At 49.3% G+C, this 18042-nt stretch overlaps 1 protein-coding gene across 1 annotated transcript in view; it reads left to right on the top strand.

Moving 5' to 3' along the window:
• The first annotated feature begins 1948 nt into the window (after positions 1–1948).
• The window catches only part of LOC140394923 (transducin-like enhancer protein 4), a 232552-nt gene continuing 216458 nt past the window's right edge, over positions 1949–18042 (top strand). Inside the window, 3 exon segments of the mRNA XM_072482114.1 lie at positions 1949–2619; positions 6124–6180; positions 6182–6222. Of these exon segments, the coding sequence (XP_072338215.1) occupies positions 2596–2619; positions 6124–6180; positions 6182–6222 (122 nt within the window). The 5' untranslated portion in view covers positions 1949–2595.

Here is an 18042-nt window from a genome sequence, read left to right as displayed (position 1 = left end):
AAAATATTCCCAACTTTGTTTTCAAATTCCTCCATGGCCTCACCCCTCCCTATCTCTAATTTCCCCCCAGTCCCACACCCCTCTGAAATATCTGTGCTCCCCTAAATTTGGCCTCTTCTGTGCACCCGATTTTAATCGCTCCACCATTGGTTGCTGTGCTTTCAGTGGCCTAGGGTAGGCCCTAAACTTTGGAATCCCTCCCTACAGCTCCCCACCTCACCTCTTCTTTGGGCCACCTGACCAAATATTTCATGTGTATCAGTGTCATATTTTGTTTTACAACGCTCCTGCAAAGCACTTTGGTACACCTTATTACATTAAAGGCGCCATATAAATATAAATTGTCACTGTCACTGTTGTTGTTATGAGAATGCAGCCGTGTGATAAATGCAATGGTGCAGCTGTAGTGCCATTTACATCCGTACTGGGCACCGGCCATCTTCCAGTATTTTCACCCAAGTGACCATTCTTCATGCTGAACCTTGACAGTGAATATTGACAGGCCATTCAACCGTGAAGGGCATCGCAAGACAGCCCAATCATCTCCACACCTGACCTCACACATGTGCAGCCTGCCAGCATGAGTTAGTAGCTATGAATCCGAAGTGGCAATCTGGTTGATCTGTTCATCTGCCAAGCCCTGAGGGTAATTTGGCTATTTTGAGTGTGCAACCATCGCCACCCTAACCGGGACTGGCCAATTTAGGGCGGGGAAGGCGTGGGACTTTCCTGTGCTGTGTGATTCAGTGCTGTTCTGGGTGGGGGAGGGATAGAGACACGAATAAAGAATGTGATTAAATAGTTACAGTGCCTGCTGCATAATCAGTCTATTGTAGCAAACATGTCCTTCCTTTCACTCACTGATCTTGGCTCAAGATTATCCACTGAGGCAATATTGCCCATAAAAAGTAAATATAGGAAATCGTGTAAATACATAAGCAAAATGGATTGCTCGCCGAGCTTTTGATTTTTTTTACCCCCTCCCAGGCCGTCTTGTTGAATGTGGAAATGCGTCCCTTGCTGAGGATCGCAGGAAAATAAATTTCCAGCTACTCTTGAAGTCGAAACCATTTCTGGGAAAACCTGGGCAGCAGTGTCCCAGTCCCAGGAAAGAAAATGATGCAGCACAGGCTGGGGGTGGGGGGGGGGGGGGGGGGGGGGGGGGGGGGGGGGTGGGGAGAGCCACACAGCAGCACTCCTGCAGTTAAACAAGTCACTTGGTGACCCTGCTCCCATTATAACCAAGCCTTTAAAACCTTTGTCCCTAATCCAGTGGGTTCTGTGTTCCACTCTGTTGCTGCTACTCCAGGGGGGGGGGGGGGGGGGTGTTAAATATATGCAACTTCTAATCAGGGTGGAGACAGCTTTAAATCTGGGCATTTATGGTAGATTTTCACTCATTAATCCAGCAACAGCAGAAAAAAATGACTCGCAGTCCCAGCTACTTCAAAATGACAATCCTGTTAACGCGATTTTTTTTTTCTCTCTCTTTAATGCAAATCACAATGATTTGTTTGAGGCAGAACAGGACAGCCGCAGAATGTCTGTTCCTACTACACTATAATTAATCCGCCCTGGCAGTGGGCAGGGCCCCAGCAAAGCTGCCCCACGTTACTTTGATTGACAGTCCGCCTGGCCCCCTGGGGGGGGAGAGAGGGGGAGGGGGAGCGCCTGCGCGGGGCCCGCCCGCCTCGCCGCGGTGCGCGCCGGGAGCTGTAGTCCAGTCGCCCCGGCTGCAAAACGGGCGCCAGTCAGCAGGAAGACTACATCTCCCGGCGGGCCCCTCGCGCCCTCCTCCTCCTCCTCCCTGGCGGCGGGCGCCGGCCAATGGGCGGGCGGTCGCCTCCTGATTGGCTGGCGGGGCCAGGGTGACCCGCCGGCCCCACGTGGGGGCGCCGGCGCCCCATTGGCTGGAGCCTCCCGGCTGGTGTGTATCCAATTGAGGGGATTCTCAAAGATGTTGCAAAGACGGAGAGGAGGAGGTTTGCAACACTGAGGCCAGCCTGCGATTGAGGATTAACACAACCGGGGCAATTGCTGCAAAATCACCCCTGGACACCATTCCTTCTGCAAGCATGAACTTTATTTCGAGGAGGGGATTTATTCTGTCCAGTCTTCACACTCTCAGCGGCTCCTGCTCCCTCAACACTCGCCTTTAGCTCCGGGCTTGGAGACTCTGTGACATTTTGTTTCCCCTGAAAGTTGGAATCGGTGGTGGGCAGAGTGTGCCACACACCCATCACAACACTGTCTTGTACCTCTTGTACAAGCCTTTGGATATAACCCCCCCCCCCCCCCCCCCCCCCCCTCGACCCTCCGCTCCTGCCCTGGGTCTCCTCGCTGACCTGACCCTTCGCCATGTGAGTGAGCCGGGCTGGAGGGATGGTTCAGCGGGGCCAGGACGCTCAGCTTGCCGTCCTCCTGATGTTGGGAATGTGAAAATTGCCTCTGACGCTCACAGCATTTTCTTCCCACGACTCTTGTCAAGAAGTCACCGGAGACATCGCCGTGTTTGTGTGTGTGTGTGATTCCTTTTTGATTCTCTCTTTTTAAAAAGAAAGAGCATTGGGGAGGAGGAAGGAATAACATCCAAGGATGTATCCACAAGGCAGGCATCCCGTAAGTACCAGTTTACTTAACAACATTGCAAATCATAGGCGAACGAGAGGGGAATAAAGATGTACACGGCCGTGTGTTGTGGCCTCTGATATTCCTAACATGTCGGTTTCCACCCTTGGTAATATCAAAGATCGTTCTTGACATGGATCACCCCCCACTACCAGCCCCCCCCCCCCCCCCCCGCCCAGACAGAATTAAATGAATTGATCAACTGGGGGGGGGGTCTTTAAATGTATGTTTTTTTCCCCCCTTTCTGATCCTTGTAAGTTGGGGGTATAGAAATGGGAATGAGTTCTGTTTGACGGGAGGTGGCTGGTGAGCAAAGCAGCTCTAATTTCCCCTTCCTAATTGAAAGAAGAATTGTGCTTTGTTGCTGTAAGACTTGTCTATTCAGACCTGCTTTCATTGGGGGGGAAGGGGCAGGGCTGGGACTTCCTAATCCCTGGACATTCACATTCAGTGCACGGAGTGCCTGATGATCTAAGCATCCTGCCCACGTCGTTTCATGTCAATATCCAAATGTTATTTCTTCGGAGGGGCTTGTTTGGGGGGTTGGTTGGAGGAGGGGGGTGGGTGGATTTTAAACACATACAAATTCCAGCAGGTGGCATTGGTTAGTGACATTTCCGCAGAGGTTTAGTTTATTTCCGTTTCTCTCGAGTTTAATCGCCTCGTCAGATGTGACCAAAATATGGTCGAAAAAGAACTTCTCATGCGCGGAATGTTACACGTGTAATGCTCCAGTTTTATTTTTGGAACCCGAAGTGCCCTCCTCTAGCGACCCAAATCCCACTCTGGAGATGATCGCCAGCGATAATACCATTAAGTGAATAAATCTGAGCACGGTATTAAAGATCGAGGGGAGGGGGAGCATTTCGATTTAACTACATAAAATATTGGATCTGTGATTTGGATCAATATAGCACTGTCCATAAATCCTTCCGGGAGATTAGCCGTTGAATCTGTTATTTACACACCGCAGCAAATGGGCGAGTTTTCTCTCGACTTCTGGAGCACATTGTGCTGGCTTTAATGTAGCATTTGAGTTTAAAATACCCCCCCCCCCCAATTATATGTCAAACTCGCAAACAATTGTTAAAATGGAATTGTGATCTCCTCTCCCTCATTCGCACCCCCCCCCCCCTTCTTTCCTGCATCATCTTCCAGTATGGACCCAGAGTGCACAACTGGCAAGGTGGCAGCTTCATGCCCTCCTGGAGAGGCTGGGTGGCGGTGTGTGTGTGCCCGGGGCGGTGCATTGAGAGGTCCTCTTGAACTGTAGTGTTTGTGGATTTGCTGAACTGTTTAGAAGTAGCTGTTTAAATTGCAGCCCTTATCTTATCAGTGGTTGTAAGGTGTGAAGACTTGCTATCCTGATGCCTCTCTCACACACACACACACATTCACACATTTTGTTTACCAATCGTAGCAGAATGAGAAATATTTAAAAAATAAAATTAGAGTACCCAATTCAGTTTTTCCTCTTCAGAACAATTTAATGTGGCCAAGTCACCTATCCTGCACATAGAACATAGAAAAATACAGCACAGAACAGGCCCTTCGGCCCACGATGTTGTGCCGAACCTTTGTCCTAGATTAATCATAGATTATCATTGAATTTACAGTGCAGAAGGAGGCCATTCGGCCCAGCGAGTCTGCACCGGCCCCCGGAAAGAGCACCCCACCCAAGGTCAACACCTCCACCCAACACTAAGGGCAATTTTGGACACTAAGGGCAATTTATCATGGCCAATCCACCTAACCTGCACATCTTTGGACTGTGGGAGGAAACTGGAGCACCCGGAGGAAACCCACGCACACATGGGGAGAATGTGCAGACTCCGCACAGACAGTGACCCAAGCCAGAATCGAACCTGGGACCCTGAGCTGTGAAGCAATTGTGCTATCCACAATGCTACCCGTGCTGCCCTTAAGAACAAATTAATCTACACTATATCATTCTACTGTAATCCATGTACCTATCCAATAGCTGCTTGGGTTGTGGGGGCGAAAGCCACGCAATCACAGGGAGAATGTGCAAACTCCACACGGACAGTGAGCCGGGATCTCGGGACCTGGGACCTCGGCGCCGTGAGGCAGCAGGGCTAACCCATTGCGGCGCTGTGCTGCTTAGAATGAGAAATAATAAGAACGGTAGGATAGAGATCATTACTGCCCTGAGGTGTTTAAACGGGTTTTTTAGTCAGACAGGCCACGACTTAGTTGGTAGAACTCTAGGCTCCAAAAAGTTCTGGGTTCAATTCCCACTCCAGGACTGCAGCACAAAATCGAGGCTGACACTCCGGCGGTGAGGGAGGAGCGTGGCGGCGAGGGAGGAGCGTGGGCGGCGAGGGAGGAGCGCGGGCGGCGAGGGAGGAGCGCTGGCAGCGAGGGAGGAGCGCTGGCGGCGAGGGAGGAGCGTGGCGGCGAGGGAGGAGCGCTGGCGGCGAGGGAGGAGCGCTGGCGGCGAGGGAGGAGCGCTGGCGGCGAGGGAGGAGCGCTGGCGGCGAGGGAGGAGCGCGGCGGCGAGGGAGGAGCGCGGCGGCGAGGGAGGAGCGCGGCGGCGAGGGAGGAGCGCTGGCGGCGAGGGAGGAGCGCTGGCGGCGAGGGAGGAGCGCTGGCGGCGAGGGAGGAGCGCTGGCGGCGAGGGAGGAGCGCTGGCGGCGAGGGAGGAGCGCGGCGGCGAGGGAGGAGCGCTGGCGGCGAGGGAGGAGCGCTGGCGGTTCTGCCATCTTTCAGCTGAGCTATTAAACAGTGGGCCCCACCTGCCTTGCGTGGATGGAAGTAAAACAATCCCATGGCACCTTTTGGAAGAGCATGGGTGTAATCCCTGGTGTCCTATATTTACCCCTCAGTCGAGATCACAAAAGAAGAGATCTTGCGTGGGCTGGAGTGTTTCAACCATGAATAGAGAGCTGGTTAGGCTGGGGTTGTTTTCCTTGGAGCAGAGAAGGCTGACGGGGGCTGGGGGACACCTGATTGAGGAATACAACATCATATGGGATGTAGATAGGAAGATACCTTTCCCCTTGACAGAGGAGTCAGTAACCAAGCGGCATAGATTTATGGTAAGGAGCAAGACGTTTAGAAGGGATTTGAAGAAAAACTCTCACCCAGAGAATGGTGGGAATCTGGAACTCACTGCCCGAAAGGGTGGTAGAGGCGGGAACCCTCGCAGCATTAATAAAGCATTGAGATGAGCATTTGAAATGCCACAGCATGCAAGTCTACGGACCAAGTGCTGGGAAGTGGGATTAGAATAGATAGGTGCTCGATGGCCGGCACAGGCACCAATGGCCGAAGGGCCTGTTTCTATGCTGTAAAACTCTGGCACGTTGATGATCATCACTTCGCTGTTTGCAGGCGTTTACTTTGGTGTTCATTGGCTGCTGTATTTCCTACAATCCAACAACACTTCAATAAGTATTACTTTGGCTAGAAAATGCTGTGAGACATCTGGTGGTTGTAGAAGGCGCTATATAAATGCAGGTTTTCCTTTTGCAGGCAGCTCACCAGCCGGGACAGCCATTTAAGTTTACAGTGGTGGAGACATGTGACCGGCATCAAGGAGGAATTTCAATTCTTGCAAGCGCAGTATCACAGGTAAAGTGATTATTAACTACAGTATCAATGTTGCAAGCGAGACCAGCCTGACTCCCCTCGGAGCTGATTGAAGCAGTTTAAGCTCTGACATTCCCATTCCTTGAAGTCATGGGGTTTGTTTTTTTCCGAAGAAAGGTATCGGTTTAACCACTTTGACTTTCGAAACTAAGGGTTCACGTTTTGAACTGGAAACGTGCCAAGTTCTTCTATGTCGAGAATATCCCCACAGAGATCAAAAGAAATCTGGAAACATTAAACCCCCAGAATGAGACAATGTGGCAAAATCAGAGTCAGGGGCTGTTTAGCACAGGGCTAAATCGCTGGCTTTGAAAGCAGACCAAGGCAGGCCAGCAGCACGGTTCAATTCACGTAACCGCCTCCCCGAACAGGCGCCGGAATGTGGCGACTAGGGGCTTTTCACAGTAGCTTCATTGAAGCCTACTTGTGACAAAATAGCGATTTTTCATTTCATTTCATTTCATTTTTTCAGTGGCTGAAACGCTAGATTTAATATTTTAATTGTTGACTCACCTCAGGATGATTCTGATCAAGGTTCTCAACCGGAAATATTAAGTAGTCCTGCCGGAGTGAAGGTTCCGGATGCTGACAATCTTGCTTTGGAAAATAAGCGAGAGAAATCCCTGGTAATATGGTCACAGACGGGCTACAGGATCAGGCACCGCTTCAGGTTCTGAGGAATAAACATGGGAAGTTTTTCAAAAGACACAAGTGCTTTTAAAGTCCCAACAATGTTGCTGAAATAGTAGAGGATAGACCGTGGCATGCGGACATATGAATTAGGAGTAGGCCTGCTCCATCATTCAATAAGATCACAGCTGATCTGATTGCAACTTCCACGCCACATTTTCTCATACCCCCGACAACCTTTCAACCCCCCCCCCCCCCCCAATTCCCCTTGCTTACCAAGAATCTATCTAGCTCTACCTTACAGTACTCAATCGTCTGCTTCCAGTCCATTTTGAGGGTGCAGAGTTCCCAAGACTCACGATCCACTGAGAGAAAGAAAATCTCTCATTATCTTTGTCTTAAGTGGGCAATTCCTTAGTTTTAAACTGGGACCCCTAGTTCTAGGTTCACCCACAAGATCCTCTCCATAGCCACCCTGTCAAGAGCTGTAGCATGATGGCAATGTCACTGGATTAGTAATCCAGAGGGGCTGTTTAGCACACTGGGCTAAATCGCTGGCTTTGAAAGCAGACCAAGGCAGGCCAGCAGCCCTGTTCAATTCCCGTAACAGCCTCCCCGAACAGGCGCCGGAATGTGGCGACTAGGGGCTTTTCACAGTAGCCCTGTTCAATTCCCGTAACAGCCTCCCCGAACAGGCGCCGGAATGTGGCGACTAGGGGCTTTTCACAGTAGCCCTGTTCAATTCCCGTAACAGCCTCCCCGAACAGGCGCCGGAATGTGGCGACTAGGGGCTTTTCGCAGTAACTTCATTGAAGCCTACTTGTGACAAGTGATTTTCATTTCATTTTCAGAGACCCAGCTTAATGCTCTGGGACTCTGGATTCAAAGTCAGTCGGCAACTGGAAGAACTTAAAGGCAATGAAAAAATGATCTGGAATTTTTGTTTTAATTGTCTTAGTAATGGTGACCATGAACGTATCATTGATTTGTTGTAAGAGCCCATCTGGTTAGGGCGGCACAGTGGGTTAGCCCTGGTGTCTACGGCGCTGAGGACCCAGGTTCGATCCCAGCCCTGGGTCACTGCCTGTGCGGAGTTTGCACATTCTCCCCGTGTCTGCGCGGGTCCTCGCCCCCACAACCCAAAGATGTGCAGGGTAGGTGGATTGGCCACACTAAATTTTGCCCCTTAAATGGAAAAATAGAATTGGTTCCTCCCATCTGGTTCAATGTTCTTTAGGGAAGGAAATCTGCTGTCCTTGCCTGTTCTGGTCTACATTTGATTGACTCTTAACTGCCTTCTGAAGTTACCTTGCAAGCCATCCTGTTCAAGAGAAATTAGAAATGGCCAACAACCTCTAGCCTTGCCCAGCAACACCAAGATGGCAAGAAAGTAAAAGAAAAATGATGTTGAAAAATATTTGAATCTGGAATTTGTTCTCTTCTATTATGAGTGAGGAACAGTTGCTTGTTTCAATTCAGTTGACCCTGAGTCACAGGGTTGTAGCTTCAATCCCCAAGACAGTACAATCTAGGCTCATGCTCCAATGTAGTAATGAGCAATTGCTTTCTTGGTGGATCCATCCTTTTGGAGGAGATGTTCCTGAGGTACTGTCTGCCTGTTCATTGATTTATATAGATACCAACTTTTCATTTATATAATGTATTTAACTCAACCAACGTACCGGGGTGCTTCTGTAGATGGGTGCAAGGAACATGGGTGCTCTTCCAGAAATGAAGAGGCTAGTAGAGGTGACTGATTGGTTGATGAGTTGCTTTCTAAGGGGAAGGAATTGCATGACTTTTGGGGAAGAACAGGGGAGTGGGACTAAGTCACCAGCACGGGCACAATGCGCTGAATGCTATGTGGAGACTTGGGGAAACGGGAGTAAGGCTTTGTGAAGAGATGTTGAGTGGATATGAAGAATGTTTTTTCACGGGGAGTGGTAATGACCTTGAATTCACTGCCTTTGAGCCAGATGACTGCACAGCCAGTGAATGATTTAAAAAGGAAATTGGATGAGCCCTTGGAAAAAAGATAAACTTTTCAGGGCTACGGGGAATGGAACTGAGTGGATTGCTGTACAGAGGGCTGGCATGGACTTGATTGGCCAAATGGTCGTCTTCCATGTGGTAATGACTCTTGAGAGGTGGAGAGAACTTTGTGGAGCTGTTAATTGCAAGAAAAGTGCTGAGATTTGTTAAGCTGCAGTACTGATGCAAGATGCAAACTTTCCTTCTCAATGCGTTGGTGTGTAAATTTAAATGATCACATCCTTGACTAAAAATGGTAATCCTCACTTATCACATGGGTTTCAGCAAAAACCTTGATGATGGGCATGTTTAACGTTGATGTCACGTCTGCTGAAACTGAACAGTAGAGTTCTGGGCTCAGCCTTGTTAAAGTTGGAGAGAGTGGCCTGAGCTATCCTCTTCTGGGGTGAACTCTGGGTGATTAGAGATTTGCCACTGATATCGGCAGCAGGTTGAGGTGCAGAAGCAGAACCGTTAATGTAAGAAGTTCAATGGCGAATGCTGGGGAGAATTGGTGAAAGTGCAGTTAGAATTCGAGAGGGACAGGGTGGCATGTGGCGCAGTGGTTAACTGCGGCGCTGAGGACCCGGGTTCGAATCCCGGCCCTGGGATGTGCAGGTTAGGTGGATTGGCCACGCTAAATTGCCCTTTAATTGGAAAAAAAAATAATTGGCTACTTTAAATTTATTTTAAAAAAAGAATTCTAGTGGGACACCATTCAATCCATTGCACCGGTTCTGATTCTTTAGAACAATCCAATTAATCTTACTACCCCGTTCTTTTCTCACAATGTTACAGATTACCTTCGTCTTTTCTCAATTCGCCATCCAATTCCTGTTTGAAAGTTACTATTGAAACTCTTGGCACCACCGTTTCAGACAGTGCATTCCCAACCACAACACCTTCATGCAAAACAATAATTCTTCTCTGGTTCTTTTGCTAACTCTGGTTACTGACCCTCTGGCCAGTGGCAACCCTGTCAACCCAGTTACTTTATCAAAAGAAAAAACATCATTCTTTCGAACATGTCTATTAAATCCACCCTGCAAGGTTCTCCACTCCAAAACAATAATCTAGCGCCTCTGGTCTCTCCCAGGTCTTCACAATAGAACATTGATGTCAGCAGCCTAAAAAAGCCCAGTGACAACACAGTTTAAAACACTCCAAGCTCTGCTTTCATGGTTGATCTGAGCCTCCTTGATTGGATTACTGTGTTGTAATTCCCTGACAAGCATCCATTATCCGCTATTTATTTACAGCTATTTGTGGTTGTCGTAAACTTATGCAGAGTAGTTTTAACCAGCTCTCTGCCGAATTCCGTGTTTCACATGCAGTTGGGCTTGTGATTGTCACAGTTTACAGGGAAGCAAAATAATTCACAGGCTTACCCTGAGTTACAATTTTCAGTTACTTTATATATGGGCTAGGACACACTCTACTTTTGTGCCACTGGGAACATGTAGCCGTGCGATGCAACTGAAGAACACACTTGACAGGAGTGAGAAAGGGTTTTTCCTGGACATTTCCAACCTGGGTCATTCTTAGTGCATTTACTTTCTGAACATACGGATGGGCGGCACAGTGGCGTAGTGGTTAGCACTGCTGCCTCATGGCGGCGGGGACTTGGGTTCGATCCCAGCCCCGGGTCACTGTCCGTGTGGAGTTTGCACATTCTCCCCGTGTCTGTGTGGGAATCACCCCCACAACCCCAAAACATGTGCTGGGTAGGTGAATTGGCCACGCTTATATTGCCTCTTAATCGGAAAAAAAGAATTGGGTACTCTAAATTTTTTTTAAAAACTGGACAAGAAGCAGGAATAGGCCATTCGGCCCCTCGAGTCTGCTCGACCATTTAATAAGATCATGGCAGATCTGATAGTAACCTGAAATCTGCATCCCGCCTACACCCCGATTGCCCATCGACCCATCTTGCCTACCAAGAATCTATCCACCCTTGGGGTTGTAATTGGGTCTGTGTTGGGAGCTGGCGTGACTGGCAGATGCCCTGGCACGCCATGCCAGTATGCTTTGTAGTGTTTACTCTGAAGGTCGATATTCACTTGAGGGTGCCATTGATCTGATTGTGGCGATAGCGTAAACGGTGAGCTATGCCATTCTAATGGCAATGTGAGCCTTGACTGCCAACTATGTCTTTCTGCACCCAGATAGATCGCTCGTCTTTCAGATGGTAGAGCAAGGAAACTTTTAACAAGTTTCAAATGACTCAATCTGCACTTTAATTAAACTGAATGTTCTTCAGTAACTATTAGGATTACCGTGAATAGGGCTTTCTGACTTGCAGTGCGAAATGGAGAGGTAAACTTCAGCAAAAAGGTTAATTCCTGGATTGCTATGTAATTAAAAGCAAAACTTCACTTATTCAGTCACCATACCCACTAATTCTGAAGACGAGAGATTGTAACCGCTTTATTTAGAAGCCAACATTTATTGATTCTCAGTGATAAGTGGATCGAATTGCAGAATGTGGTTTTTCAAGACACCTGTTTTTAAAAAAAATAATAAATTAAATCTTGATTTTGATTTATTCATTCTGGTAGAGCAGTGGCCCTGAAAGGCAGACTGAAGGGTGGTTTGAGTCTAGTTTGACAACTTTGTGGCCTCCTTGAGTGACTGCACATCAACACAAGAAGTTGCAGACTCCAGTGATATTTGCCACATCAGCCTGTGCGCGGAGTTTAACTGGACAGTTCAAAGTTCTAGGCGACGGTGGGTGACCCTGAGTGGCAATGTGGTGGCAAGGCGAAACCGAAGCCCCAGTCTGTAACCTGGCACTGATTTTCTGAGGGTTAAATAATGTCAGACAGCGGGCAGCACGGTGGCGCAGTGGTTAGCACTGCTGCCTCACGGTGCTGAGCACTCAGTTTCGATCCCGGCCCTGAGCCACTGTCCGTGTGGAGTTTGCACATTCTCCCCGTGTCTGCGTGGGTTTCACCCCCAAAAGATGTGCAGGGTAGGTGGATTGGCCATGCTAAATGGCTCCTTAATTGGGAAAAAAAGAATTGGGTACTCTAAATTTAAAAAAAGGTAATGCCAGGCAGTGGGTAAATAGATGATACAGTCCCCCTCTGAGTGACAATCAGTGCGTGCCCTGTTCCAACCACTCCCGAAATGGCAAATCACAGTTCCCAACCTTCATTCTGCGACTTGTAACTCGTTTGTTTAGCAAGCCTTTCATCTGAGTTTTTTTCTTTCACATCCTCGCCATCCATTTGCTCCACCACAGGCAGCTCTGCCATCAGTTGGTTGGGTCCAAAGTTCTGCAATTGCCGCTCTAAATCTTTTTTCTCTCTCTCTCCCCCTCTCTTTTTTTTCTCTTTTTCTCTCTCTTTTTTCTCTCTCCTCTCTCTCTCCTCTCTCTCTTCGCTCTCTTCTCTTCTCTTCTCTCTCTTCTCTTCTCTTCTCTCTCTTCTCTCTCTTCTCTCTCTTCTCTCTCTTCTCTCTCTCTCTCTTTATCTCTCTTTTATCTCTCTTTTATCTCTCTCTTATCTCTCTCTTATCTCTCTTTTATCTCTCTTTTATCTCTCTTTTATCTCTCTTTTATCTCTCTTTTATCTCTCTTTTATCTCTCTTTTATCTCTTTTATCTCTCTTTTATCTCTCTTTTATCTCTCTTTTATCTCTCTTTTATCTCTCTTTTATCTCTCTTTTCCTCTTTTTTCTCTTTTTTTTCTCTTTTTTCTCTCTTCTTCTCTTTTCTTTTTTTCTCTCTTTTTTCTTTTTCTCTCTTTTTTCTCTTTTTTTCTTTTTTCTCTTTTCTCTCCCGTTCTCTCTCTTATCTCTTTTTCCTCTTTCCTCTCTTTCCTCTTTCCTCTCTTTCCTCTTCTCTCTCTTCCTCTCCTCTTTCCCCTCCTCTTTTCCCCTCCTCTTTCCCCTCCTCTTTTCCCTCCTCTTTTCCCCTCCTCTTTTCCCCTCCTCTTTTCCCCTCCTCTTTTCCCCTCCTCTTTTCCCCTCCTCTTTTCCCCTCCTCTTTTCCCCTCCTCTTTTCCCCTCCTCTTTTCCCCTCCTCTTTTCCCCTCCTCTTTTCCCCTCCTCTTTTCCCCTCCTCTTTTCCTCCTCTTTCCCTCCTCTTTTCCCCTCCTCTTTTCCCCTCCTCTTTTCCCCTCCTCTTTTCCCCTCCTCTTTTCCCCTCCTCTTTTCCCCTCCTGCTTTTCCCTCCTCTTTTCCCCTCCTCTTTTCCCCTCCTCTTTTCCCCTCCTCTTTTCCCCTCCTCTTTTCCCCTCCTCTTTTCCCCTCCTCTTTTCCCCTCCTCTTTTCCCCTCCTCTTTTCCCCTCCTCTTTTCCCTCCTCTTTTCCCCTCCTCTTTTCCCCTCCTCTTTTCCCCTCCTCTTTTCCCCTCCTCTTTTCCCTCCTCTTTTCCCCTCCTCTTTTCCCCTCCTCTTTTCCCCCTCCTCTTTCCCCTCCTCTTTTCCCCTCCTCTTTTCCCCTCCTCTTTTCCCCTCCTCTTTTCCCCTCCTCTTTTCCCCTCCTCTTTCCCCTCCTCTTTTCCCTCCTCTTTTCCCCTCCTCTTTTCCCCTCCTCTTTTCCCCTCCTCTTTCCCCTCCTCTTTTCCCCTCCTCTTTTCCCCTCCTCTTTTCCCCTCCTCTTTTCCCCTCCTCTTTTCCCCTCCTCTTTTCCCTCCTCTTTTCCCCTCCTCTTTTCCCCTCCTCTTTTCCCCTCCTCTTTTCCCCTCCTCTTTTCCCCTCCTCTTTTCCCCTCCTCTTTTCCCCTCCTCTTTTCCCCTCCTCTTTTCCCCTCCTCTTTTCCCCTCCTCTTTTCCCCTCCTCTTTTCCCCTCCTCTTTTCCCCTCCTCTTTTCCCCTCCTCTTTTCCCTCCTCTTTTCCCCTCCTCTTTTCCCCTCCTCTTTTCCCCTCTCTTTTCCCCTCCTCTTTTCCCCTCCTCTTTTCCCTCCTCTTTTCCCCTCCTCTTTTCCCCTCCTCTTTTCCCCTCCTCTTTTCCCTCCTCTTTTCCCCTCCTCTTTTCCCCTCCTCTTTTCCTCCTCTTTCCCCTCCTCTTTTCCCCTCCTCTTTTCCCCTCCTCTTTCCCCTCCTCTTTTCCCCTCCTCTTTTCCCCTCCTCTTTTCCCCTCCTCTTTTCCCCTCCTCTTTTCCCCTCCTCTTTTCCCCTCCTCTTTTCCCCCTCCTCTTTTCCCCTCCTCTTTTCCCCTCCTCTTTTCCCCTCCTCTTTTTCCCCTCCTCTTTTCCCCTCCTCTTTTCCCCTCCTCTTTTCCCCTCCTCTTTTCCCCTCCTCTTTTCCCTCCTCTTTTCCCCTCCTCTTTTCCCCTCCTCTTTTCCCCTCCTCTTTCCCCTCCTCTTTTCCCCTCCTCTTTTCCCCTCCTCTTTTCCCCTCCTCTTTTCCCCTCCTCTTTTCCCCTCCTCTTTTCCCCCTCCTCTTTTCCCTCCTCTTTCCCCCTCCTCTTTTCCCCCTCCTCTTTTCCCCTCCTCTTTTCCCCTCCTCTTTTCCCCTCCTCTTTTCCCCTCCTCTTTTCCCCTCCTCTTTTCCCCTCCTCTTTTCCCCTCTCTTTTCCCCTCCTCTTTTCCCCTCCTCTTTTCCCCTCCTCTTTTCCCCTCCTCTTTTCCCCTCCTCTTTTCCCCTCCTCTTTTCCCCTCTCTTTTCCCCTCCTCTTTTCCCCTCCTCTTTTCCCCTCCTCTTTTCCCCTCCTCTTTTCCCCTCCTCTTTTCCCCTCCTCTTTTCCCCTCCTCTTTTCCCCTCCATCTTTTCCCCTCCTCTTTTCCCCTCCTCTTTTCCCCTCCTCTTTTCCCCTCCTCTTTTCCCCTCCTCTTTTCCCCTCCTCTTTTCCCCTCCTCTTTTCCCCTCCTCTTTTCCCCTCCTCTTTTCCCCTCCTCTTTTCCCCTCCTCTTTTCCCCTCCTCTTTTCCCCTCCTCTTTTCCCCTCCTCTTTCCCCTCCTCTTTCCCCTCCTCTTTTCCCCTCCTCTTTTCCCCTCCTCTTTTCCCCTCCTCTTTTCCCCTCCTCTTTTCCCCTCCTCTTTTCCCCTCCTCTTTTCCCCTCCTCTTTCCCCTCCTCTTTTCCCCTCCTCTTTTCCCCTCCTCTTTTCCCCTCCTCTTTTCCCCTCCTCTTTTCCCCTCCTCTTTTTCCCCTCCTCTTTTCCCCCTCCTCTTTTCCCCTCCTCTTTTCCCCTCCTCTTTTCCCCTCCTCTTTTCCCCCTCCTCTTTTCCCCTCCTCTTTTCCCCTCCTCTTTTCCCCTCCTCTTTTCCCCTCCTCTTTTCCCCTCCTCTTTTCCCCTCCTCTTTTCCCCTCCTCTTTTCCCCTCCTCTTTTCCCCTCCTCTTTTCCCCTCCTCTTTTCCCCTCCTCTTTTCCCCTCCTCTTTTCCCCTCCTCTTTTCCCCTCCTCTTTTCCCCTCCTCTTTTCCCCTCCTCTTTTCCCCTCCTCTTTTCCCCTCCTCTTTTCCCCTCCTCTTTTCCCCTCCTCTTTTCCCCTCCTCTTTTCCCCTCCTCTTTTCCCCTCCTCTTTTCCCCTCCTCTTTTCCCCTCCTCTTTTCCCCTCCTCTTTTCCCCTCCTCTTTTCCCTCCTCTTTTCCCCTCCTCTTTTCCCCTCCTCTTTTCCCCTCCTCTTTTCCCCTCCTCTTTTCCCCTCCTCTTTTCCCCTCCTCTTTTCCCCTCCTCTTTTCCCCCTCCTCTTTTCCCCTCCTCTTTTCCCCTCCTCTTTTCCCCTCCTCTTTTCCCCTCCTCTTTTCCCCTCCTCTTTTCCCCTCCTCTTTCCCCTCCTCTTTTCCCTCCTCTTTTCCCCTCCTCTTTTCCCCTCCTCTTTTCCCCTCCTCTTTTCCCTCCTCTTTTCCCCTCCTCTTTTCCCCTCCTCTTTTCCCCTCCTCTTTTCCCCTCCTCTTTTCCCCTCCTCTTTTCCCCTCCTCTTTTCCCCTCCTCTTTTCCCCTCCTCTTTTCCCCTCCTCTTTTCCCCTCCTCTTTTCCCCCCTCCCCTCCTCTTTTCCCCTCCTCTTTTCCCCTCCTCTTTTCCCCTCCTCTTTTCCCCTCCTCTTTTCCCCTCCTCTTTTCCCCTCCTCTTTTCCCCTCCTCTTTTCCCCTCCTCTTTTCCCCTCCTCTTTTCCCCTCCTCTTTTCCCCTCCTCTTTTCCCCTCCTCTTTTCCCCTCCTCTTTTCCCCTCCTCTTTTCCCCTCCTCTTTTCCCCTCCTCTTTTCCCCTCCTCTTTTCCCCTCCTCTTTTCCCCCTCCTCTTTTCCCTCCTCTTTTCCCCTCCTCTTTTCCCCTCCTCTTTTCCCCTCCTCTTTTCCCCTCCTCTTTTCCCCTCCTCTTTTCCCCTCCTCTTTTCCCCTCCTCTTTTCCCCTCCTCTTTTCCCCTCCTCTTTTCCCCCTCCTCTTTTCCCCTCCTCTTTTCCCCTCCTCTTTTCCCTCCTCTTTTCCCCTCCTCTTTTCCCCTCCTCTTTTCCCCTCCTCTTTTCCCCTCCTCTTTTCCCCTCCTCTTTTCCCCTCCTCTTTTCCCCTCCTCTTTTCCCCTCCTCTTTTCCCCTCCTCTTTTCCCCTCCTCTTTTCCCCTCCTCTTTTCCCCTCCTCTTTTCCCCTCCTCTTTTCCCTCCTCTTTTCCCCTCCTCTTTTCCCCTCCTCTTTTCCCCTCCTCTTTTCCCTCCTCTTTTCCCCTCCTCTTTTCCCCTCCTCTTTTCCCCTCTTCTTTCCTCTCTCCTCATTTAAGATGCCTTTAAAGGCATAAAACCTCGACCATGCATTTTGATCACCGTATGTATTCTTCTTTGGCTTGTGTCAATTGTTACTTGAATTTCTGCCCTGTGAAGCACTTTGGGGTGTTTCACTGTTAAATACTTTATATAAATGCTAATTGTTTGTGTAGAAAAGATTATGCTAGCAGATTTCCCTTGGTATTGCTCGTGGCACGCTGGATGATATCCTGTTTTATAACTATCGGCGAGTTGTGCCTGTAATGTGCAGTTGCCACTGATATATGATGACTTCACTCAAATTCTATCAAACTGAAGTTGCGTAGAATTTATAGCACAAGAACAGGCCAGTAAGTCCATCTGGCATGTGCACCAGCCGTCAGCATAAACTTCCATTCCTTTCTCCCTCAACTAGCAGCCCTGAAATGTGTCTCTGTGCCAGGAATCCTGTTGCAGGAAGCGCAGGACTTTAAATTCAAAGATCTTCCATTGCTGAATGAGTCAGAGGATTGTCTAAAAGAGTAACATCTGCTGTGATGATAAACATTATCATAACTAACTGACTCCTGTGTGAAAAGCTATGCGCAAGGCTTTTAATACATGACAAATTGTGATTCCATTTGGTGTGTGTTTGATCTGCTAACTTGGGTGTTCAAAGTACCCTTTGCCCCATCCCTTTTATTTTAAATTTAGAGTACCCAATTATATTTGTTCCAAATAAGGGGCAATTTAGTGCTCCCAATCCACCTAACCAGCACATCTTTGGGTTGTGGGGGTGAAACCCACGCATACAGGGGGAGAATGAGCAAACTCCACACGGACAGTGACCCAGGGCCGGGATTCGAACCCGGGTCCTCAGCGCCATAGTCCCAGTGCTAACCACTGCGCCACCGCGCTGCCCTCTTTTGCCCCATCCCTGAGTGTCTTTCTTTATTGAGTATCCAGCATCTCGAGAGAGAGAGACAGAGCGTGCGCGCACCAATGTATCACACACACACATGTATATATGTATACACATGGCACTGCAAGGTAGTACCCTCTGGCAGGGGCAGTTCCACTTAATGCCAAATAAGCTGTAAAAACATTCATTGTCTAGACTGCACTGTTAAACATGGCGATACAAGCTACCCCAATGTATTCAGTAAGCAGCTGGGCCGCACATACCGGGAGGGTTGCCCCTGTCTTTGCTCATCTCAACCAGGCCGACAGTCGGGCTGCTCGGGTTGGCCCTGTGCGTCCTGTGTTGGAGGCGGGGAGAATTGGCGCGGGCTCCTGGCCCCGATTGGTAGGCAGGTCCTTCTGGAAGAGTGCGTTTTGGGAGAGGACAGAGCGAGGCCTGACTGTGAAACCCGCACAAAGTGCGGGCACCTGGGTGGGTGCTGGAAGGGGCAGCCGGTGCCTACCTCGCCCTGCCCTCGCATACTCAGTGGGGGGGAGGTGAGGCAGACAAACTGGACGTAACATATTATTCAGTGCTAGTGCGCACTGAGTTACACATCA

Source organism: Scyliorhinus torazame, chromosome 18 (genome assembly GCF_047496885.1).
Source record: "Scyliorhinus torazame isolate Kashiwa2021f chromosome 18, sScyTor2.1, whole genome shotgun sequence".
Lineage (NCBI taxonomy): Eukaryota > Metazoa > Chordata > Chondrichthyes > Carcharhiniformes > Scyliorhinidae > Scyliorhinus > Scyliorhinus torazame.
This window is presented reverse-complemented; position numbering and strand designations above follow the sequence as displayed.